The sequence below is a fragment of the Lepeophtheirus salmonis genome, chromosome 4 (genome assembly GCF_016086655.4).
Source record: "Lepeophtheirus salmonis chromosome 4, UVic_Lsal_1.4, whole genome shotgun sequence".
NCBI classification, from domain to species: domain Eukaryota; kingdom Metazoa; phylum Arthropoda; class Copepoda; order Siphonostomatoida; family Caligidae; genus Lepeophtheirus; species Lepeophtheirus salmonis.
Window position 1 is genome coordinate 39090480 of NC_052134.2, and position 26077 is coordinate 39116556.

General features: G+C 27.3%; 1 protein-coding gene across 2 annotated transcripts in view; it reads left to right on the forward strand.

The window, feature by feature from the left end:
• The window catches only part of LOC121115913 (zwei Ig domain protein zig-8), a 127761-nt gene that overhangs the window by 93118 nt on the left and 8566 nt on the right, over window positions 1-26077 (forward strand). For both annotated transcript variants that reach the window (XM_040710095.2, XM_071887904.1), the window contains exons 2-4: window positions 24264-24360; window positions 25021-25250; window positions 25459-25675. In XM_040710095.2, coding sequence (XP_040566029.1) covers window positions 24291-24360; window positions 25021-25250; window positions 25459-25675 — 517 coding nt within the window. In that variant the 5' untranslated portion in view covers window positions 24264-24290. The remainder of the gene's footprint in view (window positions 1-24263; window positions 24361-25020; window positions 25251-25458; window positions 25676-26077) is intronic.

Consider the following 26077-nt stretch of genomic DNA (forward strand, 5'->3'; position numbering starts at 1 on the left):
AATGCATATCATATGATGGATATTGTCTAATTTCTTTTAAAAAAACTTTACAATAAACATAATCCAATAGATTTATAATGTCTTGTTATAAAATAACTAATTATGATTACAAGTCAATTGACCGTTTCGTCATTTTTCACATGTTTATGAAAGTACACAGGTATTTTAAAATAGACTAAAAATGTGTTTTGATTAAGAAATAATAATATGAAGGCAAATTAATTTTTGACAGATTAATTGGTATTTAACAAAAGTCGACAAATTCTTTTTCAAATCTTTTTTACTTAAGGATTAAAAAAAAACTGTACAGCCATTTTTAAATTTTCTATTATCTTTAACTAACCTTTTCACCCTGATAATTTATGAAAATTCAAAATATGTGACATTTTGTTAGTCATGTAACTAATTTTATTTATTTATTTATATTTTAATTATTCATTATATTTTATAACTTTAAACAATTAAAATTGACATTTTTTTGTATTTTTTTTTTTATTTCCATGAATTTATAAAATAAAATCATAAAAATCCATCAATAAAATTAAATTAAATTTGTAAATTAAAAATTATCAGACTTAAAATTATAGGTAGTAAATTCAAGCTTTCATATGCTTTGCTTCACAGATAAAGAAAATGACTACGTTTGTACTCATGTTTGAATATTTTTTAGAGTTTAATTTCAAAAAATGGATTATTAATTATCCACTCTTAAATAATCTATATTGGAGCAAATCGTTCATATTTGTTGAGCCCTGGTCTTCATAAATTGAACAAATTTAAATACAAAAGAAGTTATGGTGTGATTAAGGGCAAGTGAAGGAAAAACACAAGCGAATATAAACGAAAAGTGTAGACTCTGTGACTAAGATTACATACTTTTAATGTTGATATAACTATTACATTGTGCAAAATGAGAAAATAAATAACACAGAGATTTTATTATATGAATATACTTAGAATTAACAGAGTAATCATGTAAAACTAAACATTGAATTAAATACCCTTTCTTCACCTTGAAAAACTAGACATTGAACTAAATACCTTTTCTTCAACATGAAAAACAAGTTCAATTCTACAGTATTTCCATGATTAACACAACATCAATCATTTAATATCTGTTTTTTTTTTATAAATGGATACGATGATAATGGTGTAACATACACATTTCTATGAAGAAAAAAACAGAAAAAACATACACTTGTCCTCAAGATTTTTATACACTCCTTAGTTTTTGTGATTTTCAATTTTTGTAATGGAGCTAATGCATTTTGATCAAGTTTAATATGAATTATATGTGACCAAAAAAGGATGTATAAAAAGAGAAAAAACAACTACAAAAAATACAAAAAAGGTTGTATAATTACAAACAAAACAAGGAACGCCAAACAATTAATAAAATAAAGAAAAGCATAGTATCATAAAAAATAAAAAATTAGGTTAAAAATTAATTTGCTCATTTTCATGAATTTTTTATTTTCAAATGAATTATTAACAAATTATTTTAATTATCTCTATGGAGGCGCCGAAAATTGGTCTTAAAGTACCCAAAATTCAAATAACTATGAAAAAAATGAAAAATCGATTGATTTTATTTGAAGGACGATATGGGTGCAGACATATAAGTGTCTTAAAATATCTAAAGGTTTCAATCTATATCTAAAATTCTGAGTTATCTTTATTTATCTTACAAAATTAAATACGATGCCTGTAATTGTTTGAAACATGTCAATGAAATATTGGGCTGTATATATGACGTAAAAATTCATTTTTCTGATTTTTGTACAATACTTTTTTTATAGTGGCATACCAAATATATATTGTGTTACTTGCAAAACTACTGAACAAATATTTTAATAACATGCCCCATTGTCAATTCACATTTTTCTTTCTTTTGTTATTTACTTTTCGAAATCTAGAACGCAAATTATTATTTTTATTTTTATTAAATGAGTTTTAAATAATTTTACAGTTGTAAAATTATACGAATCAAGGAAATAAATTATTATAATTCAATATCTAATCACACTTGGAATTTAAGCATAATTGCTTATCTGTAATTTTTTTAAGCATCAAATCTAGCTTTCCCGTATTTTCAATTTACTTTTTTTGATTAATTTACACTTTTTGAGACAATTTTTTAGTAAGGACGTAAATTCATACAAATTTTATGTCTTTTTCATATGTATATTTTATTTGTTTAATGAAGAGAATGTGCAATGTTGAATTTAAAAGTTTGGTTTGAAGATAGAAAACTACACGGTTTTTAAAATTATTTTTTGAATTATAAAGTATTCATACTCGTATTTGTTATAAATCATGGATCGATAACTTTTCTAAAGTGTGAATGATTATAGCAGATATAGTTAGGTATTTAATTTCGATTTTTACAAGAGACTCGATTTTGATATAGTAATTATAAAAAATTCTAATATTAAATATTTATATAATTTTCTATATATGATATCGTTCATTACCATGGAATTTTAAAGCTTTCAGGTAATTAATGTATATCTATTGATTTGTTATGAGTCATCATAAAAACAACCCTCAACAAAAAAGTAAGAAAAGACAAAATTATAACTATGTTTTGCATACAACCCAATGTTTCATTGACATATTTTTGTCAATTATAGTGGTTGACTTCAAATTTGAGTAATGAGTTAAGATAACCAATCATTTTTGCTATAGTTTAAAACCTTTATTTGATTTAAATGACTTCTATTTGCCCCAATATTTTCTTTAAAATAAAATCTATCAATTTATCATTTTTATTGTGACGCTTAATTTTGGCTTATTTAAGTGTCATTTGAAATGCCTCCAAATTGTAAATGATAATAAAATACTAATTAAAATTAATGATAATTTATAAAAAAATACACATACATATAATCCATACTTCACTTTAATAAAATTCATTCTAGCTTGCTTTTATGTTGACGGACAACATTTTCATTTGATTATGTAAGCATTTATGTCTTTGTAAGAAAAATAATATTACTCAAGCATGTTGGTGTATGTATGAGAAATAACGATTACAAGGCTAATAAATACTAAATCAAAGAAAAGTAAACCAAAAAAAATAGTTGTAAATGTCATTCGTGATATTTAATCATTATCCATTAATGAACTTGTCAATGAAATACTAATTAACAATATACTTTACAAAAGAAACAAAGGCTTATTCACCATTAAAAAACACATAAGTTAAATATGCATTTGAATGTATTGATATGTTGCATTAATCTATTTTGGTATTAGAGATATATATTAAGTGAGGGGTATTGTTCATAGACAAAATTATTGGGTATAGAGTTAAATATGTAATTTTTTGACTTCATTTAAAAAGTTTTAAATTTTTCTCGCAATTTTCTTTCTTTTAAAGATTTTTTTGTACTATGGGAGAAAAATAGGAAATTTTATCTCGTTAGTCAAAATAAATATTTAATTTTTTTTTTTAGACGTTACACATATTTATAGTGTTTCCTTTTTTTTAAATACTAGAATGGCCGCACTTTTATTCCAGATTTTTATGCAGTGCTTTAATTAATAAAAACGATTTATATATTCTCCTGATTTTGATAATGGCTTTATTCCAATATTTTTTGGACAGTATACAATCTTTCGGAAATAAGACTGTACAATTTTTTGATTTTGGTTTGATGTTTCAAAATTGGTAATCTGAAGAATCAGTTTTCTTTTTCTTAGCTGTTGTTACTATTATTTAATTCGTGATTTGTTACCTTCTTTGGTAAATAGATTCAATTATATTACAACCTGATTGAACTCTCTTGTGTGCTCATAAAAGAGGAGAATAACCTTTAAGATTTGTTGCCAAGTTAAAATTGTATGTCCTTTTTGGACTCAAAGGAAAAATGGGGATCGACATAGAAGTAATTCTGATCAATGTCGTTGTTCATTTCCTTCCTCCCCTCCTCCTTTGTCATATCTGATTTTAGCTAAGTACTATGTCGATTTTTGGTTTCTTTTTTTCAATATCCCCATTATACATATGATTTGCATCACTATGCATGTGCACACTAATATGGGAATTTGGTTGTTAGTTGTTAATTTGTATGTTTCATGCCTGATTACTTGCTGGAACTTTGTTATGCTGAAATTTAATTAAAATTTATAAAAAATGCAAATATTCTAACTAATAAACAAATAATAACCCTCCAACCATTTGAAATAAGGATTTAATTAGCTAACGGCTAGCTTATTTGAAGTATTTCATTCTTTTTAGAGAAAGGTGAGAGATACAATAAAGATAATATTTTCTCCAATGGGCGGAATATTTGAAATTTTAGATCTGTATACATGGATTCCTATTGATTTGGATTGTTTTTGTCAAGAGTTTGCTATAAAAGGATTCATATTTGAGACGTTTACTGTGTATATATATATCAACCATTATTTGAACCATCAATCATTTCTCTAAATAAACTCAATAATGAAATATACATATATAAATAATTTATTGAAATATCTTTATTTTTTTTAATTTTCCAAACAATAGAAGCTTTCTAAAATAAGACAAACTTTTTATCTTCTCTTTTATTCGTACTAATCTAAATTATGATATATAAAACAATAGTATTAATTATTTTTTTGAAATGAATAGAAACAAAATTGATGGATAAAGAACATAAAATATTGGGGTTTTTTTCTTTTCACAATTTATATCATGTAATTCTATTATTAATTATTGGAAAAATAAAGCCGAACTGTAAATTTCTCTCCTAGGCAATGTATTAATTATCATTGCATAATAATTAAATATATGATAATGCATTGTAAAAACAGACATATATATATGTACAATTATAAATAATTGATTACTTTTCTTTAAAAAAAAAGAATTATGGCACATAAGTAATAGTGGAGAGTATTAATGAAGCATTTGATCTTTTGTACATATTTTCATTTGAATAAAATCAGGTCTCAACGATCACTAAAATTAACCATAAGCAACAATTCAGAAATTAAAGATAGTGGATAAAGGTTGACGTCTGGGCAGTAATAAGATAGCATTCATTCTCAAATGACAAAAGAAGGAAAGTCATACATGTGGAGGAAAACACTCATTTATGTATGTACATATTATATATATTAACTCGTCAAGAGAGGGTTTTTAAGTCTAAAGCAAAGCATTCCTTCTTTGTTGTGTACTCAACAGTCTTCGTAAGTTTAATAAATGACCCTTCAATGCAAGTTCATATTTGAACTTATGTACTAGCTATGATCTCAAAGGTTACTCGAGTTAAAAGTATAATGCAAACATTTTAAAAATGGTTTTAGAATCTGTAAGCATTTTGTTTTAAAATAAATTAACAAAGTTTATTCCTATCTTCAACACCGATGGCTTAAAACAACTTTGAACCGTAAAAGTAGACAAAAATATCAAAAAAATCTGAGGCCTTTTTTGGAAGACTATAAGGATCTGACCGAAAAAATAAGGCCGTTTTTGGAATCAGGGATCAAATTCTATTAAATTGAGTATTAGGATGCCAAATAAATAAATTTTTCGGTAAAGTAAAACAATGAGGGCTCTTTTGATTAAAAAATTACGATTAACAAAGTTTCAACACTTTCTATGCACATTTGGAGGTAGCTAAACAGCATCAATGTTTTGAAATTTTACATATTTTTGGAAAAAAAAGTCATTTTGTTTTAATATCAGTTAAACTCCTATCAAAAAAAAATTCTTAATCCTTTTTTACGTGTCTTAAAGATTAATAAAACTATTTAATTGAAATGCAACGTTTTTGCCCATCTGTCAGTTGACCTGTGTATCACAGCCAATGAGTGATAAAAAATGTCTATACAGCCAAGTATTATAAAAAAAAATAAAAAAATGAACAAAAAATTGTAATGATAATTTAGGAGGAGCTAATGCTATAAATTAATAAACTTCAAGGTCATTTGAGACTGAGGGCAAAGACGTGCAATGTTTCAAAATTTTTATTTTATTCTTATATTTTTATTCTAAATATCTATTTTAATGTTTCCAAGCTTCCTTCTGGGACAGGGGAGGCACAAGCAATATTTATTTTCAAAATTATGAAAGAATGGGACATTTTCAACAATATCAAAGGGTTTTTTTTTCCTCTAAAAGTTCCGACAGTGATAGGAATAATGGAACTTGTTTGTTGCTTGAAAAATTACTTGGAAAAACTCTTACCATTTGCATATAGCCACCATATCATAGAATTAGTTATTGGGACTGTTTCCCAAGAGGGTTTGGGTATGAATATGGAATTTCAGATAAAGAGGGGACTAGGCTTGATGAAGACTAATGACAAAGCACCATTTACTTTGCTAACGAACATTTTGAAAACAAATTTCCAAAGAACGATAATAGGGAAATCTTAGAGCTATTCATAATATTTCTTGGTGCTGCTCGAAAGCGAGTAGTTATATATATGATTCCTGGTGCTATACACCATGCCTGTTAGCTATCGAAATATATAGTCTTAAAATCTGGATGTTTAAATCTTAATTTAAATTAACTCCTGGATAAGAACGAGGATTGCGAAATTTATGTGCTATTATAGTACAAATATGTATAAAACTTTGGATCAATGCATTTAAGACCTCGGACGCTCCTTACAACGACCTTAATTTAATGATGTCATTAATAAAATAATCAACTATTAACACTCAAATTTCTAAATCAATGTCGTTCAAACTTTCCAGACATTCATAGTACTTGTCGCAGAATCTTGTTTGTTTTTCTTTCTGGTCGAGTAAGTTTGTCATCCAAAAGGCAAATTCCGAGCTTTTATAAGTAAATAATAAAGAGCAACAACAGTTCTAATTAAAAGCTGTACATTCATAATAATTTAGAAGACTTTGTTACAGATAAGACAATAAGATTTATTGAAATTATGGCGCTTCCTTATGGATTTTTTTATTTCACACAATTTTTTGATTTATTTTATAGAACTTGGCTATATTGACGTTTTTTCTCAAAAAAGATCATAAAAAAGATTATCAAGGTTAAGTTTATCAAAATTGTTACTTATTTTTTGTTAATCTAAGTAAAAAAATATATTTGCATTTTTTTTTAGATATCAGTAGCCGCTCTTTGGCTATGATACTCAGGTGAACTGGCAGATAGGCAAAAACGCTAAATTTAAAACTAAATATTTTTATCGTTCTTTAAGACACGTAAAAAATGATTTATCATAAACATTTATAAGTATCTTTTAATAGAAGTTTAACTTAACTAAATTTGTTAATTTCATTAACAAGCTGTAATGTGTAGTATACGGATTATATGAAAACAAAATCGTGGGTTTTTTTTCCAAAAATATGTAAAATTTCAAAATTGTAGGGCCGTTGAGCTACCTCTAATTGTTCATGGAAAATGTTCAAACATTGTGAATCATATTTTTTTTTCAAAGGGATGTATTTAAACCCTCATTTTTTTACTTTTTCACAAAAAGTGATTTAATCGGCACCCTATTGAGCAAATACTGTTTTTGTACCATTTTTGCTGATGGACAGTGTAATTTGTGTGCCCGTTTGACAAGGAATGCAGGAATACGTTATATCATTTAAATCAGTTCATAACTAGTAATAGTTTATTCATATATAAATCATAATAGATTAATTAATTTTGAACAGATATACGAAAAAGTCATTTGCCCTTGGATATTTTTAAGGAATAAAATTCAAGTCCTCTGCAAAATAAAATATTTTATGAAGTACATTATATCTTGTAAAAAAATCAATAAAACAAATGACTTCAAATCTAGTGACGACTCTAAGTTTTTTGAGTTTAAGTCAAGTTTCGAGTCTTCGAATCTTTTTTTAGTCAAGTCGCAAGTCTTCAAAATATCCAGTCGAGTCAGTGAATCCTCTGGAGAAGGAAATTACGCTCTTGTCTACAGTCCCCCTCTCTCCAGAGGCCCATCCTTACAACTTGATGTGTATATTTTCTATATCATATACATTTATACTTAGGAATAACTTTTCAAAGATTTGTCAATGCTTAAGTATGTCAGTATATTGGACATTAGACATTATAATAACATAGATCCAAAACAATCTTTAATGACGGTCTTTTATCTACATACTTAGGCATAAAGCTATCCCAATTAAGGACTATTCAAACTATTTTGCCTTTTTATTTATGTATTTGTTAGAATAGAAAAAAAACTTACTAACTGACAAGTTTAAAAACTGTCAAATATAAGTTATGATTGTGAATTATAATTATAATGAATCAAATCACAACGGACCTCAATTATTTTCTACTTTAATACAAGTAAGCTTAAAAAAATATCCATAAAAAAATGAAGATCTGCTATGATTAAATGCAAAATAATAATAATATTAAAATAATTGTAATAATTTGGGAGTTGGAAAACCACAATATTTCTATAACTAACTATTTAGGATTGATTTATTCGTTGGCGCACATTTTTTATTTCTTCATGAATATAATTTAAATGACAGGTTTTGTGAAGACATTTATTTGAGAAAATTATAGGAAAATAGTCCCTTACACAACTTTTATTTAATATATAACCCCTATGTTCTTATAATTACATCAATACAATGACTAAATCCCTGGAGGGCATTGGCTATGTCACCTAATTTGAGCCTGGGGTTCTCCTTCTTGATGGTAGGCTCTGGAGACTGGGCACTCCTGTTAGGAGAAAGTTGTCTTCCAATGTGTCCTGGCTCTTAGTGGTGCAATGATTCAAGGCTCCATCCTGAGGTAAAGAAATGTTGTACCCGAACTTGTATCTGACCCAAGGTAGCACTTTGTTATAATGAAGTTCGATATACGTTCGAAGTAAGTATCTGTATTGAGCAGCTCCTTCCTCTCTACAAAACTGGGAAGGCTGACTTCCCCTGTGCAGGCCGCTTGATTTTTTATTCTGAAGATATGTCTAACTGAAACTGAAACTTTGTGTGTATGTTCGGTTGTGATGTAGCGGCTGTTCTGCTTATTCACAGTGGAATCAACGGTATTCAACGATTTCATCAGAAAAGATGAAAACTTTCACCGAATTTTGGTTGGCATTTAGCTCTATCCAACGGTATCAGCCTGCTCTGTTCCCCGTTGTTGTCCTCCTCTGTGATTTTGCACGTATGACATTCCAGATTGAAGATAATAAAATGTGTACCACTACATAAGATCAACTCTGTAGAATTAATACTGTATATATAGAATATGCACTCTCTCATTTCTTCATTTTTTTTACCAACTAAAGGTTAACTTTTCCATCTACCACAAATTAGTAGAATAGTTATAAAATAAGAGAAATAATTCCATTCAAGGCATACTCTATATATAGATCAAATTTTTTTTTCTCCCTTTTTGGCAAATATAAGGCCTACATTTAAGATAGAGTTATTATAAAATACATTAAGGAACTTGATTCAAATAATCATGTAATCGCTATGTTCAGAAATTAAAAGATTTTTTATTTTATAAATTAAAATTTAAAAAAAAGATTTGTTAATTTATTGACATTAATTACAAGCACCGTTGTCTTAATATGTTCTACAATTTAAACAACATTTAAAGATATAAAACAAATGAAACAGAAAACTAGGATAATTTAATTTTATATCAATCTAATAATATAAGAGGCTAAATACTTTATATAAAAGCTGATTATTTTTGGAATAGAGCTCCAGATTACAGAAGCAAACAAATTACTTCTATTTTAAGTTCTTATTATAATTATAAGAAAGAACGGGTGTCTAATGTTTATAAACAATGTTTCTAATTATATATTGAGAGAAAATAATATTTTTTTGCCATGTGTCACCTTTAAAAACACTTCGACCCTCGTCATAAAATTTTCACAACAATTCAAAGAAGTTAAATTATTTTTTATTTCTTTTCTTTGAAATTATCAAAATTTTAATAAATTTTTGTTAATTTGTTGATATTAATTACACAGTTATCCTACATAGCGTTTTCTTACTAACCCAAAATATATCTTATTTATTTTGTTGTCAGCTGACAATCCCCTTTTCTCCCTTGATACGTCACGGCTATTTCATAATTTATTATTTTTCATATATACAAAAAGTAATGAGTTATTCTATACAAATGCTCTGTTTCCAAAAGAACAGGAATACAATTTCTTGTTTATCCCTTGTCGTTTATATAATATATATTGACCATTTTATTATTTATATGAAGAAATTTTGACTATTTTTCCATATAAATAATATAATAACTTATGATCATACTATTCTTTCAATCAAATATTACTAAGTAATATTATAATACAGTATTGAATAAAATACTTTGTAGATTTTAATATTATCTAGTTTATCTTAAAAATGGTGAAGAAATAATATGACAGAGATAGTCTGCGACTATATAAGATATAAATAGCGGTGGTATGATTGATTTATTTGGCTAACTACGAAAGGATTTTGGGCCTTTTCCCCCGGTTCATTATGGAGGAAAGGCTGCGTGATACAATAAAGATAACGACGTACTTAATTCAATTATCTCTTCCTACTACATAACTAGGGTGCATTATACAAGTTTACTTGCATGTCATACTTTTTTTCTATTTTGAAATTGGAAACAGCGACAGTGGATAGTTCAAATTCAATTATTGCAATCTTTTAATGATGAGAAAAATAACTTTTCTAGGTTCAACGCAGATTAAATTTTTGGAGTCGGAGGAGAGGGATCTCGACTCAATGGCTCACAATTGCTCGAGTAAGTTTCAATGTAGAATTACACAATCATTTGTGTTTTTATTGTATATTTCTATTTATGTATACTTACAGTAATTATCAGTTATATGATTTAATGGATTTAATGACATAAAAGCTCCTGTCCATGGTACTTATTACATACATCCTCAAATTTTACTTATTGATTTTAATCATGTAAATTTGTTAGCTGGACTTTTTTTTTTTTAAATAGTAACTTAAAAAACGAATTTTATTTTCCTTATCAGTTGACAATATTATTTAATTCCCGAGTAGTGAACTTCCTTTCATAAATGGATTCAATTATATTCAAAACCTGGTTTAATATTTTTCCACCATAATATACATAGTAGCAAAATCAATGAATTTTATATTAGTGTCCCTTTAAAAATATTTATATACACTGAATATTGATACATATCTCATGTATGTTTAGTGATGTACCATAAATCGTTTTAATTTTTTATCCTACCTCATTTCTTTGGAATTGGTAGTCTGAAAAATGAATTTTCTTTTCCTTAGCAGTTGTCATTATTATTTAATTCTTGAGTAGTGAACTACCTTTCCTAAATAGATTTGATTATATTCAGAACCTGATTTTACTTTTGCGTGTGCTCATAAAAGACGGGGAGTAACCCTGACGTTTTGTTGTGGAGTTATAATTGTTAGCCCTTGTTTGATTCATACTAGAATTGGGGATCGACATCGGAGTAATTCTTACCAATGCCCTTGTTTATTTCCTTCGCCAAATCCTGATTGTAGCTGATCTCCCCCAAAACATTCTTCAAACTTTTAGGGTGACCATGTTAATTTTCGTTTTTGTTTTTTTAAAGATTCCGATTATCCACACGGTTTTCATCACAAATTATACTGTCATAGTTCAAGGTAGATACATGAATATTTTCTTATTATTAAAAGGTTGCAATATTTGAATTTCAACTGTCCGTTGTCGCTGTCTATAATTTGGAGATAGAAAGAGAAAGTTTGACGTGTCGACCAACTTATTTAATGTACCCCATACTATTTTACTAACATTTCGTGGTAAGGTTGAAAAAATTAGCCTGTTGTAGGCAAAAAAGAAAGGAAATGATGAATATATATAGAGTATTCCCTTGATTATATGTTATATCTATTTATGAACAATGGTAATTGGGAAACATAGTCAATTAAACATTTTCTATATTAAATTATATGTTGATTAAATTTAATATTTTTTTAAATACTCAAACTGTTCATCAATAAAAAAAGTAAATTAAAAGGAAATAAATAGTAAAAAAGTGTCTAATACACTTTGTTTGAAGCAACCTTCATACCCATGTTATTAAAGGTTGTTTTTTTCAAATACATTTTACACAAAGATATTAATGTACATAGGTATATGATAGCTGTTGTACTGGAAAGTAAGACTTCATGTATTTCACTTATGGTTTTCTTTTATGAAAACGTTTATAAATTACAAAAGATACATGCTTGACAAACTTGGCAAAATCTACATTCTAGTTTGCAATAAATTACTTCAACACAATGCACATAGATTTGAAGTTCTATATTTGTCGTATTAAGGACAATATGGAGATCCTTTCATAGATTGTTAATATATTTGCATGCCTTATATACAGTACATTTAAATATTCTCCCTTCTTTTTGAGTACCTCAATATTCTTTTTATAAACATATGTAAATAATATACATGTTAAATAAATCATTTTTTAAAACATGATTTATTGAGTATTTATTCAAACAAATAGATCTAAATATAGTTTTATGTTTACTATTTAATTTCAAGATGACTATTTATTCATAAATATAATAAATAGTTGGCGAAGAAAAATAGAACAATCTTTATTTTTGTTATATTCAATTTGAAGCTTGTAGAAATTAGTTCAATTCGTACAGAATATAAATATAATCGGAAAGTAAAAATAATTAAATATTAATATATTATAAGGAAACGACAAAAAGAAATTCAATCAAATCATTAAACTCTGCTCAAAAAATGTATGGTGTTCTTTTTTATACCAACTAACTATCTAAATATGCTGTTTTGTCTAAATTTCTAAAATTGTGAAAATCTGTCAATTTGTCTTAATTTTCCAAAAAGTCCTTTATTTCTAGTTACACACATACCCGTACAGTTAAGTCTCAGTATCGCTCGGAAACTTTTATTATGTGAGCAAATAAGTTATGAGTAGGAACTTTTTTACTACTAATCTTAAATAATGTTTTACTCATAATAAGCTAAGCTACATGTATAGAGAGATTCTTCTTCAAAAATTCCACCCTCTACATTAATGCAGCTCTTCAAACCTTTCTTAAACCTTTGACAAACTAACTTTACGCTAAAAGCTGGTATTTTGACCAATCTTCATTCATAGATAACTTCAAGCTGGTTATGTTTTGGTGAAAGAAGGTTTTTTTCTCAATTGCAATCTCCACATAGTAGTCAAGGGGTTAAAGCTTTTGAGATGGCGAAGGCCAAAGATCCTTTGATTTAAATTCTTCGTACCTTAATTTTTTTTAAAGTAGGACCTATGATATATTTTGAACCCCATAGGATCTATTTAGAACAGGAAAAATATTGAGGACCAAAATGGATTTACTCAGACTGGTTTTTCCATCACTTTTAATTACTTCGAAAATCAAGGATGATTGAAATACTTTAATCCTCAACTATTTCTAACACTTGGGGAATATCCTTTGGATTCCCTGTGATGTACCGGGTGCTCATGGAATTGCCAACACAGTCCTAAATAAATCATTTAGTAATAAATAAATAATCTGAGGATACAACTTCCTTCTGTAGCTCAGACATTATTATTACATCATGTATATTTAATGTATAAACAAATTATTAAAGCTTTTGAGGCAAATAAAAAAATAAATTAATGTTTTGGTTCTAAATATATAAAAAAAGAAGGAGAAGATATTGTTACTTCAAAAAGTGCCTGAGCTTTTTTGCGACATAATATGCATATATATAAAATAACAAAGGCTCTATAATTTTGGTCATTTATATATTCATATAACTTTGTAAATTTAATATTTTTGGTGAACAAATTTTTGTCGTTGGATTGAAATGGTATAGTGCTCCCACTTGTAAGGAATTTAATCTACCGAAGGATAAAATATGCTATGGAAGGAAATAATTCATTATGCATATCTCCATGTTATGATTTTTTTTTTTTTTTACTTTTTCAAAACGAAAAATTGTTTTAAACAATAATATCCTTGTAACGAAGAATTTAAATAGCCATAAAACCTCGTAGGGTAAAAATAACTTATGACTTTTGAGAGGAAAGCATTTCATAAGAGTGGCTCGGTAGTTCTGCTGTATCAGGGATTTAGATGGATGTTCTCGAAGGAACATTCAAATATATTTATTTCCATCCTCCCCTTATTTTATAGAATTCATATATTGTCATTTGATTATCCTAGGATATAGGAAGAAGATCTTTCTCTCACTCCTTGCCTCTCATCTCCTTCCATGGAACAATAATTCATTGTGAAGATACAATTTAACATCAAGGCCGTGATGGTAACTACTAATCTTATAGATCATTGGTTCAAAAACACATCAGCCGCTCCAGATCTTGTATGAAATGGTAGTATACTCCTATGAGAAATGAGGAGTAAAGAACTTGATATAGAGAAGAATAATTCTATAAAAGATCCAGTAACGAACAGAGGGAGTTATTATCCTATATCCACAACTACATCATTTAAAATCCTGAATATTTACCTCTTCAATTCAACTATACTTCGTATTCTACAATGTGAAATTTATTTGTTTTAATTTTGTCCTTCAGAGAGCTTATTTTAGATAACAAACAAACTACTACCTATCTGTAATGAGACCTGCAAGTGGTATAAATTCCATTTATAATGCTGAATTTGTACTGTAAAGTCTTTACGAAATATTACATATCCAGTACATTTCAATCCTAACTTCTTCTTCCCTTATATGCTGTTTTCACTCTTATTTGTGAGTCTCTTTTCTTATTTTTAACATTAAGTTTGAAGAGCTTTCTGACCCAGTTCACAGATAAATGAAGTTGAATATATTATTATTCATAAGAAACTCCAATGAACAATAAGATATAAATTATCTTGACTATGTTTAAATTATGTCAAAAATTCCCATGTTTAAGATCCCTATCGCTGAGATTGAAGATGAAAATATGAATTGTTATTTTGTGATAAAAATAGAAAGACTTATAGTATGGTAGTCCCCAATTGTTAGAAAAAAATATTTATTAATTTTTTTACATTTTTCAATTTAGTAAAATATGGAATCCCTTATTCTCCAGTCTTTTTTTAAATGGAATTAATATAAATCACTTAATGTAACAGTTATATCTCATAATAAATCAATCTTCCAAAAATAATAAGCACTCAAAATAAGCAAGGATCCATTATCCACTTATTCAAAACCACTAAAGAATATATGAACAAAGAATTATTTTCATGTATGTATGAAGGTTTCAAACTACCACTCCTCCTTCCACCCATAAAAAATAAATAAAATTAAGAAAAATACACTTTTTTGAAAATCTATATAATTTGTGATGATAGAAAAACAAAAAAAACATTCAAAAACTTTCAAAATACACTGTTTATAAATGGAGATGATGTCTAAAGAAAATTTCAATATTAATTGAATCCTGTATTATAAAAATGTACTATCATTATTTAAATTACTTTTGTTCAAGTACTTTTAAAAAAGAGGCCAAAGCAGAACGTGAAGATGGTTCAATTAAGAAAATATCCATATTTACTTTAACAATATGTAATTGTAATGATTATATATACATGGAACAAAAGAAGGAGTAAAAGCACTTTTTTTCAAATGAAATATCGTAATCAACATAGATACCTGATACTTATTAAGTATATCTAATAAAGGCTAATGAAAGAACAAATGAATTCTCTTTTATACACATCATTAACCTATCTATTTTTGTATCTACAACTTCATAAATGGGTATGTTTTTGTTGTTCGATCATTCATTTAAGAATGAGAATTTGGCTATGTATAATTGGAAGGATGTTAATTTTTGAGGTTATAACAGATTAATTTTTGACAAAAAAAAAACAATAACCCTGCTGATTTCCTCTTTAAAATAAAACCATTAAGATCTATATCAAAATAATTTAACCAAAGCTATATACCCATTTCAGCATCCGTATATTTTCATTTAATAACATAATTTATCTTTCAAAATTTGAGAAATTATACTTCAGAAATTTTCATTTTTCAATATTATATTAGTTATATTTTATTAATGGCCTACATGATCACACATTGGATTTGATGTAGTTTTTCAATTGTATTTTGGTATTACATATTTCAATATATATAAGCAAAAAATCATAAAAATTATGACTTTGATTGTCGAGGTCAAAAACTTAATTGATTAGAAAATAATTTCCCAAATTGGCTATTTTGGCCAGTTATATTTTATAATGGTTAGAAATGTGGAAGTTGACTAAATTCTTGGGAATGTATGCATAACAATAGACATGGGTTGTTAACCAGTAAGATTTTTATGATATAATTAATTTCATATATTTATACCTACTTTAAGAAAACAAAAAAAAAAATTTGTAAACAAAGAACACTATAGAGATCTCTATAAGCAAATCGTTCGTCCTTGAACGTCACCTTGTTTTCTGACATTCTCATAAGCTCAGTTTTTAAGCTGAGTTCGATTTTGACTCATTTTCCCATTTTAAAAATGGTTGAGTAGTTTAAAACATTTAATAGTTTCGGCTTCTTTAAAACAAATAAGTTATTATATTTTATATAAATTGGGTCTTGGTGTTAGTAAAATAAAATATCAGTAGTAATCAGCATCTTTGGTTGATCACCTATTTATATTTATATATATATTCAGTTGACCAACTACTTTAATTGATTCAGCGGTATACATATATATATATTTCCTTACACAAAATAACAACGTCTGTCTTAGATACATAAGTATATTTAGGTATGCATTAGTAATTTTAAATTACTAATTTATTTTCTAGAATGTGCAGAGAAAATTGATTGACAGTTTTTGGTGTGGTGTAAAAAAAAATGAAAAAACATTAACATTTTATATTTCGGTTTATTTTCTCTCCTTTTACTCAAGTAAAAGTTGTAAGTAAACAAAAAAATCATTGAACAGCATTGGTAAATTACATACGTACATATATTTAATGTTATCTATTGATAGTCATAAGCTTAAATAAATAATATTTAATTACAATTAGTTAATTAATAAATTAAAGCATTTTTGTTTTCTCACTCAAACGCAACTTAAGAAAGGTTTAAAATATCCTTCTCAATGATGGATTGTTTTTAACAATATTTGATGCTCTAAATAAGTTAAGTTATGTTGCTTTTTGACTCTAATAGATTAGTTTCAAAAAATACTTCTCTTTTTATTAGTTTTTTACATTAAAAAAATTTCTTCTAATTTCACAAAATTTCTAAATTTTTCATTTGAAAGATTGATTTTTTTCAATCAAAATTTAGATAGCAGGGTATGTTGGTGTATGGATTTCTCAAGTACTGGATAATTAGACTCACTCAATAATCACACAACCTTAATTTTAGACACCAATATATTTGTCTTATTTTCTAATTTTTCCTCTTTTTTCATATTCTCTTACACACTCAGTTATTTTTATTATCACACATTATATCAATTATCACTGTAGAATTAAACTAATTTTATGAGAATCAATTAATATTGTATTTATTGAATCAAAATCATTATTACAATATAAGAAAATTAAAGGATGATCATGACTGGATTGGAGCCTTATTACTTGTTTTATTTTTTAAACGTATTTTTTTATTTCAAACTCTACTTTTAAAAATTATGATGAATAATAAACCGAACTATAACAAAAACAAGTTTAAAAAAATTGATCAAATAATTAGAGACGTTAAAATATATTTAAAACAAGTATATTTGAATTATCTGCAAGTTATTGGTGATTTTATTAATTATTTATTACTACTTATAAAATTCAAGTACATTAGGGCGCTAGGAGCACTATAATTTTTATAGTGATCCCAGTCAGCAGATATCTCAACTATCAAACTTGCCAACATATAATTTTCGTTTATATTTACATTTAAGAAGATTTAGACAATTTTTACATCCCTACAAATAATACAAACACAAGCAAATGCTCATGTATAAGATGTTTTCTAGTGTAAATAAACTTTTCATCTTCATCAAGCTTTATGAACCCACTTGTGTAGCTGTGGGTATATAACTTAAAATTATTTTTGATTTATGATCAGATATTGATTTTATGTTGTCTTGTCAATTAATTTGGTGCACCTTGTTTCCCCAGGAATTAAAATACAATAATAAAAGCTTTGAATAATGAAAAAAGACTGTTGAGAATCGCAATAAAAAAAATATGGCATGTGAGAACATGCTTAGATTTACAACTCTAATAATAGACGAGGCGAGAAAAAAACTTAGGAAGAGTTTGATGTTTATCAAATGTTGCTTATTTTAAGTGACGAAACTCGTTGCGTAATTCATTTTATTTATGAAGATAATTTAGTCTGATATAATGGTTGAGTTACTACTCAATTAAAATCAAGTAATTTATCAAAGGATTGCATTTATTTTTCATTTATAGAGATGATGTCCAGTATATTTAATAATTGCAAATTCTCGTTTACACAAGATTGTACAAGTATTATGTATATACATATACATAAAGAAAATAAAATTATGTAATTTCAAGTAAAATGTTCAGCTCTTTTGTTACAAATGTCTGAAGTGATTAATGATATTTATGCAATTTTCTATAATTAGTTTCTCGAAAAGTTACATTTTACAACAAAGAATTATATTTATATGAACACATGTGCACCATGGTAAAAACGCTGGTTTTAAATATACCTTAAGACATAATAAAACAGATATTTAAAAAAGTAGCATTATACTTACTAATACTGAATTTGGTATCATAAAAGGTTCCAAGGATGTTTTCCAACTGTTTTCATATTAATATCTATAAGAAACAATTCATAACTACTTATATAACTAAAAATGTAGTTTTTTTGTGAATTATGTTCCTACTTTTGGAGCAAATATTTGAATCCCATTACAGGAAATTAAATATTATCCTCCGAGGCTAAGATGAAAATCAAATCATAAAAAATAAGGTCATGGAAGTTGTATTTCATCATAAATGAAATGGCAGTGGTATCAAATTGCTTTTTTAGGAGGAAAAAAGGGCGAAATTGAAGTAGAATGATCTATTGGGAAATGGGACATGGTACCTTATGGGAAGAATAAGTCTTTATTCGTGCAATTAACTCAAAGAATAATCATAAAAAATTGATCAAATGTTTCAGTATTACGAATACAATTGTCGAAAAAGTGGGATTTATACTCATAATTATGTTAAAACAATATGAAGACAATGGGAAATAGCTTGTCCGCTGATGATGGTAAAATGCAGGAAGAAATAATTAGAGCGTTTGCCTTCAATAACAACTCTCCCTATAGCTTTTTTTATCCAAATGTTAAGCAGAGGACTTAACATATTTACGAATTCAAAATTATATTAATATTCAAATGCTGGGTGGTAGGTAACTTACTTATCTTGTTAGCATGTCAAAACTAGAGTAATGTATTAAAATGAGACTACTGAAAATAATTTTTTCTTTGTTTTTATGTGTGCAAACAAAAGGTGAAACGTCATAAGAAGACTTAAATGATTATATCAAATTTGTTATAAATTTTGGAAAATAAATGTAAGTGCATTTAAGGCTTACACTACACCTTTTGTTTATAACCTCTGATAAAAAAAAATATCAAGTGGAAAAAAGTTTAGTTTTTTTTTGTGGCATTTTTTATTGTAGAAATAAAATGAAATGAATTTTGTGTACACTATAAGCATGTAAGTATTGTTATGTGATAGGGAAAAAAAATCACAAAAAAATTTACAATTTTTTCGTTTTCTTATGCTAAAATGCTAAAAATATGTTATTTGTATTAGTATTAATTACTTTTCTTAACATTTATGTATAAGTTTGTAAAATTACATTTAATGCAACATGTATATTTTCTCTCTAATACATTCATAAATACATTTTCCCAAGTTTTATAATTATGTAAGTTTATTTTTTTTGTATTGCATATGGATGAAATAAAATGAACAAGTAAAAATCATAAAATTTATTATATTTTTTTTTTTGTTTCTAACAAATATTTCATAAACTATCTGTAGTCCGTCAATACAAAAGTAGTGAACGATATCATTTGTAACTATTTATATTTATAGAGTAGAAAGAAAAAAAAATCCTATGGCATAATAAAAAACATAATTAAAAATAAAAATTTGATTTTGATTTTAGAATCAAATACTCCTCTTCATTCCAAATTCTAATTATTCATGCTTCAATTGAAATCCTTTGGGTGAAAACGATTGAAAAACTAAGGTGATATTCCTTTTAAAGTAAAACCATATTTGTTTCAAAAAAATAGTTTTAGCTTCGAAATCAATACGCCTAGTACACCATAAATTGAATGTGGATTTTATTAGATTTTTTTGCTGCCTTGTGTTATATTTGGTACAACCAGCACTGTACAGTTGGCAAAGAGAACATGTCTCTCTAACGTGTTCTGGAACCTTAATAAGTACTCCACCAGATTTACTACAATCGTATAACTAAGTACAGTGATAGCTTCAAAATATAAGTGTTCTATTATATAAACTTTATGAGGTACGAGCTGGAATCTAAGCAAAACATGTATAGACCGTGGATTTATTTTTAGATACGAGCTGATCACGAGTCAGTGACAACGGGAAGTGATATATTTTAGTTATTTCTTTTAACATAAATTTCTTTGACTTACGAGCTCTTACCAAAAACTAATTAATCCTGTAAGTCAAGTGATTGCTATACTTACATACAGTCAAACCTATATGTATAAAAAAGGTTTCTTATTTTGTAACAATTCTAAATTTTAATACTGAGGATAACCGCTTCTTACGTTGACACACATGAAACATGACCGTAAGACTAAGTTTGTGTGTAAATACTTAGATTTGTATCTGCAAAAGCTACTAACTCCAATATTTTTAAAATCCTGTTTCGCCCTAAATCTCAACCAATCCAGTAAATTTGAATATAAAGCTCATAATTGACTCTAATATGTCTGTTGTCTTTATGAAATAAAGAAATAGATAGAAAACAACTCATTTTCTAAAATTGTCGAAATATATTTAGAAAATAATTAAAAAAGTATAAATGTATATATCTTTGAACATATCTAATTTTACATTCCATTGAGAGTATGTATGAATATGTTTCCCAGGTGCAACGGATATTTATCTAACCCAATTTTTTGTTTGCTCAATAGCCTTTCATTATCATTTAAATATCATTATTTCTATTCTGTTGCTATTGGTATATTTTTGTTTTATCAATAGTAAAAGCGGAAATGAAAGATCTTTAATATCCGTTACTTTTTTATATAAGCGATCAAAAATAATAAAGAGGGTAAATCCCTCCCTTTAAGTGTAACTCAAATCTTATTTTGAGTCATTATATTATCTTCTAAAAAAGAAAACATTTATAGAATAACTAAACATTCATAAGTTGTACTCTTGAATTCATCAAAGGGTTCTTTTAAAAAGACAGTTGAGGAATAGAATGGAATTAAATTTTTATCAGAAAAATAACGTCAAGTCGCTTAATAATACATACAGGTACGAAATAGTGTTGTTTGTTTTTATGGGACATGAATCCTTTTTATGGTGCCCATTCAACATTTTAATTTTGAATGGAGGATAAGATTTTATGCTAGTTATATCCTGTATGTTTCTTAATTATTGACATTGTTTTTTTAAAGGGGACTCATACCCTCTGGTTTTCAACATTTATTATACACACATTTGTACAGAGTGGGGACTCAAATCTTGTACTAACATAAGTGAATTATGAATAACATGATTTTTATGCAATCAAGAAAAGATAACTCAAAACCAATTTGTGATATGGCTTAATACCATATTTACCAATAATTTTTTATATTCAATACGTCCTCTTTCACATGAAATGACATCCTCAATACGTCTACCGAAAGATTGACAGCTCTTGACGGTGAATGCCGTGTCCAAGGCGTACAACGATGACATGATGGCAGTTGGGAGCGAATCCAAAGTTGCATAAGAGGTGGGGCAGATATTCTTCTCTAAAACAACACAAACTGCTATGTCCAGGGGTTTGAGGTCCGGGCTGGAGGAGGGCCACATGGATGGAGGAGCCATATTGCTACTGCAAAAGTTTAGATTATTTTTCATATTGTAGGCGATTGTATAGAGATTCAAAGAGTATTTCCAGTCTTCTCAGCACTGACATCGGTACGAAGGAGATGGCATAAGCTTGCCTTTTTTTTTTTTGTTACTCCGACTTTTTTACGCTTAAAGATATGGCATAAAAACAAAACTTGTTTTTTTTAGTTTCAACTGTCGTTTGGTTGTGTAATGAAACATTATAGTTAAAAATAACATGGATAAAACTGAAATTAAATGCTACTGCAAGTTTTGGGGATCCACTTTGTATATCAAAGTTTTCAACTTCAATTTAAATCACGTGTCTATGATTGAAAGACCAAATTAGTTCACATGTCTTCAATGTATGCATGCGAGTCCAAGTTGAGACATAAATCTCGAATCCAAGTCCGAACCTTTTAGAAAATTATTTATATGTAGAAACGAACCTAAACATGAGCTGGCCTATTTTTGATGACTCTGATATTGTTGTTTGTTTTTTGTTTTTTTTTTCAACTTTCTATTCGTATCATGAAACCAGGTTAATCATTCTTTGATACTTCAAAAAAAAAATTAAAAGGACAAGGAAGATAATAAAAACCCTTTAGAAAGAAGTCTAGATGAAACACGGAGCTGAAACATTCCCAAATTGATTTAATTCTGAATTATAAGGTCGTGTGTGTAAGTGTCAACCTAAAGACGTAGTAGGTGTATTTGTACACCATAAACTAAGATTTTTTTTAAATAATAAACGAGAGGAAAATGAAATAATTATTTTCTCTCTCTCTTTGTTCCTTTTGCTCTCTCTTTCCTTCCCTTCTAACTTTTTTACAAGTTTTAATATTTGATACTAATTTTCTTTTGCTTTTTGTAGCTTCTTTTGTAGATATATGCATATACATATGTATGTACATTATACATGTGTGTAGTTATATTAGTAAAATGATATAAATCTTTAATTTGTACTCTTTTTTCCTACCAGCCACTTAAACATTCTTGTAACTTGTTTTATCATTTTAATATTTGAAGAGAGAGAAATGAAACATGATCGTTATTTCCTGAGTATATAATATATATATACACTTTTCTACTCGCGGATAAGGACCAATTGCTCATATTGTCAGTAGATTAAATCATATTTGTGAACAAATAACAGAAAAAATGTATTAGTATGTACCCATTTTCTTTTTGAGTTGTAAAATCTAATATTTTTGGTTGCTTTATTAACAAAAAACATGACGTCATTCCTTATTATCTCCAATAACTATGGTTCACATAATAATAATATATATATTTTTTTTATCCGAAGATACATTGATTTATAGCAATTGCCTTTGTATATATAAATTAATACTGTATGGTAAACCGATTAGGGATGTTTTGGTCCTTCTTTAGTAATAAACACTGCAGTCCCGTCCTGGTAAGTGTCCGTCTGGTTCAGTTCAGTCCAGTGTATCTGTCCGAACACTTATGCAGTTTTGTCTTTTAAGGCGTAACTCAACTTTATGTCCTCTTTTTTAATCAGTTCTAGTACTGACGGTCCAAAAAACCGACGGCGTGATGGAGAATTCCCAAGGACGGATTGGTTCTGTCTTAAGACCGTGCTTGGCCGAATAAATGAAAATTGACACAATACTAATACTATAATTTTACCGGAATACTGACGCATTTAAAACAATACTATATACAAATTGGCCAATCGAGGAGTTTACCAAGTTTTGAGCCTACAATAAAAAAATTTCTTTTGTATTATCAAAATTCTAAGCTAAAAACCAATCCACTCTCAAACAAAAAAACTATAAACTCTCCGATAATTATAGAAATTGCCATTTACAACTTTTCACCCACATATTTTAGTTTAAAAAATTATCTAAGTACAGTTACCAATTTTAATACCAGAACCAGTAAAAAATATTCGTATCCACCATGGTTTAAATATTTTTTGGATGATGTAAATGAGAAATCTGACCATTTAAGATGTTTAAAAATCAAATATATATTGTGTAATTTCACTTATTGCCAAAATTAATTAATTTGTATTCGCAAGAAAATATTGTTTTTCAACGAGTGATAATTTCTATTAAAAAAAAAAATTATTTAGAACCTTAATCAATTTTTTTTCCTGTTCTTTCAATTATATCTTTAAATTCGCTCATTTAGCCCTATGGGGCTGGCTTGATTTTATAAGATAGTTTTATCATTTACATAAATTTACTTATCTCTTTTATATAAATATATTTTTTATATTATTTCAATTGCAGGTAATAATATCCAGCAAAGGATAAAGTATGGAATTCCTTCGTGGTCTAAACTTCCACCTATCAACATATTTCCAAATTTTCATAACCATTTTGACAGGTAAGACATACATTTATTCCAAATATGTTGCTTTTGATGTGCAAACAAATAAGTTAATATAGTATTTTAATTTTTTTATAAACGGTTACAGCTTTTATTTTTAAAACATCAGAACGTTTGTTGTGAAGGGTACTGGGATTTTTTATATAAAAATTATAACATAAATAGAAAAGACAAATTTTATTAGCACTAATTAAGATTCATTTCAAAAATTTGGGATTAAGTACGAGTTTTTTAGAGTTTCCACATAAAATATATTGTGGTTTTAACTCTTTCTTAAATTAAAAAATATTGTCTGTAGTTATTTATTGTCCTTGTGAGTGATACTTGAAATTTGACTGATTACTATTTGTATGATTTGAGTAATGATTTCAAGAAAAGTTGAAATTTTCAAAAAAGAAAAACAATTATATAAGTTAAATTTATTTTGTGAATAATGTCGACTTAAGTAATTTTTTTATTTCAAAAAAAAAATATATATTTATCAAATCTAACTTTAATTGTTACAAATAATATTTTTAGAGTATTAATTTTAATTTTCAAAAATTAATCTCTCCACAATAGCTAAATTATAATTATTATCTATTTTTGAACAGTCATAAAATATAATTAATGACTTGTCAAAAAACTCAGAAACTCTAATTAACTTACCCTTCATAGTGATGATCTATGCTGGAGACTCCGAAACATTCCTTCAACCTGATCTACATAAACAACAAGCCGACCTACAACACTTGCTTAGCGATCCCTACTTTGCAGATGAGAAAGAAGGACAGATAAAGACAGGTGGAGCAGGGACGCTCAAACTTTCACGACTTGTCAATGTATCTGCACAGCTCGGATGTACTATTTATCTTCATTGTCGCGTCAATAATCTGGGTGGAAAAACGGTAAAAGAACAAATAAACATGCAAATAATATGTAATTTTGGAAAAAAATGATGTTGCAACATTTCTTTAAACTCAATTTGTTTCACTTGTTGCAATATCTTTATTTTAAAAGTATACTCCCTAGCTCAGCTTAATGTTGCTGTTAGTACCCCATAAATAATAGATGTGCATCATGCAACTATAGGCTACTTTGTATTCCTTTTTGCAGGTATCTTGGCTCAAACGGAAGAATGAGGAAATACCTCATTTGCTCACATTCGGTATGGCCACCTATAGTCACGACTCTCGATTTCAAATATTTTATGAGAAACCAAATGATTGGAAGTTGCAAATTCAGTTTCCAAGGATTGAGGATGAAGGGATCTACGAGTGTCAGGTCTCTAAGAATCCACCCTTGGTTCAACGAACAAGACTTCGTGTTGTGGGTAATTCATTAAAAGTTATTTTACGGGGATATACAAAATACATTGTCTATGGAAAGGATTCTTTTCTATTTTTTGAAGGATTTTTTTTTCGTATCTTTATATATTTTCTGATAAATTTTGTCAGTACGTTTGTGAAGGGAATTTAATTTTGTTTTGTTTGTTCTTTATTCATTCTGCATGAATACAATATCAATACAAACTTCATTTTTTTTTGCAAGTAACTTTGATCATCAGTATAACATTTTTATTTCATTTTGTATACTTAGTACAAACATGTATACCTATATAAACCTACATATACGTTTGATTAAATAAACTCTAAAGAAAGTTTTGAACATATTCTTAGATAAGGTAAAAAATATTCATGTTGTAATAAAATAAAAAGAAAGGAAAGTTTGTCTT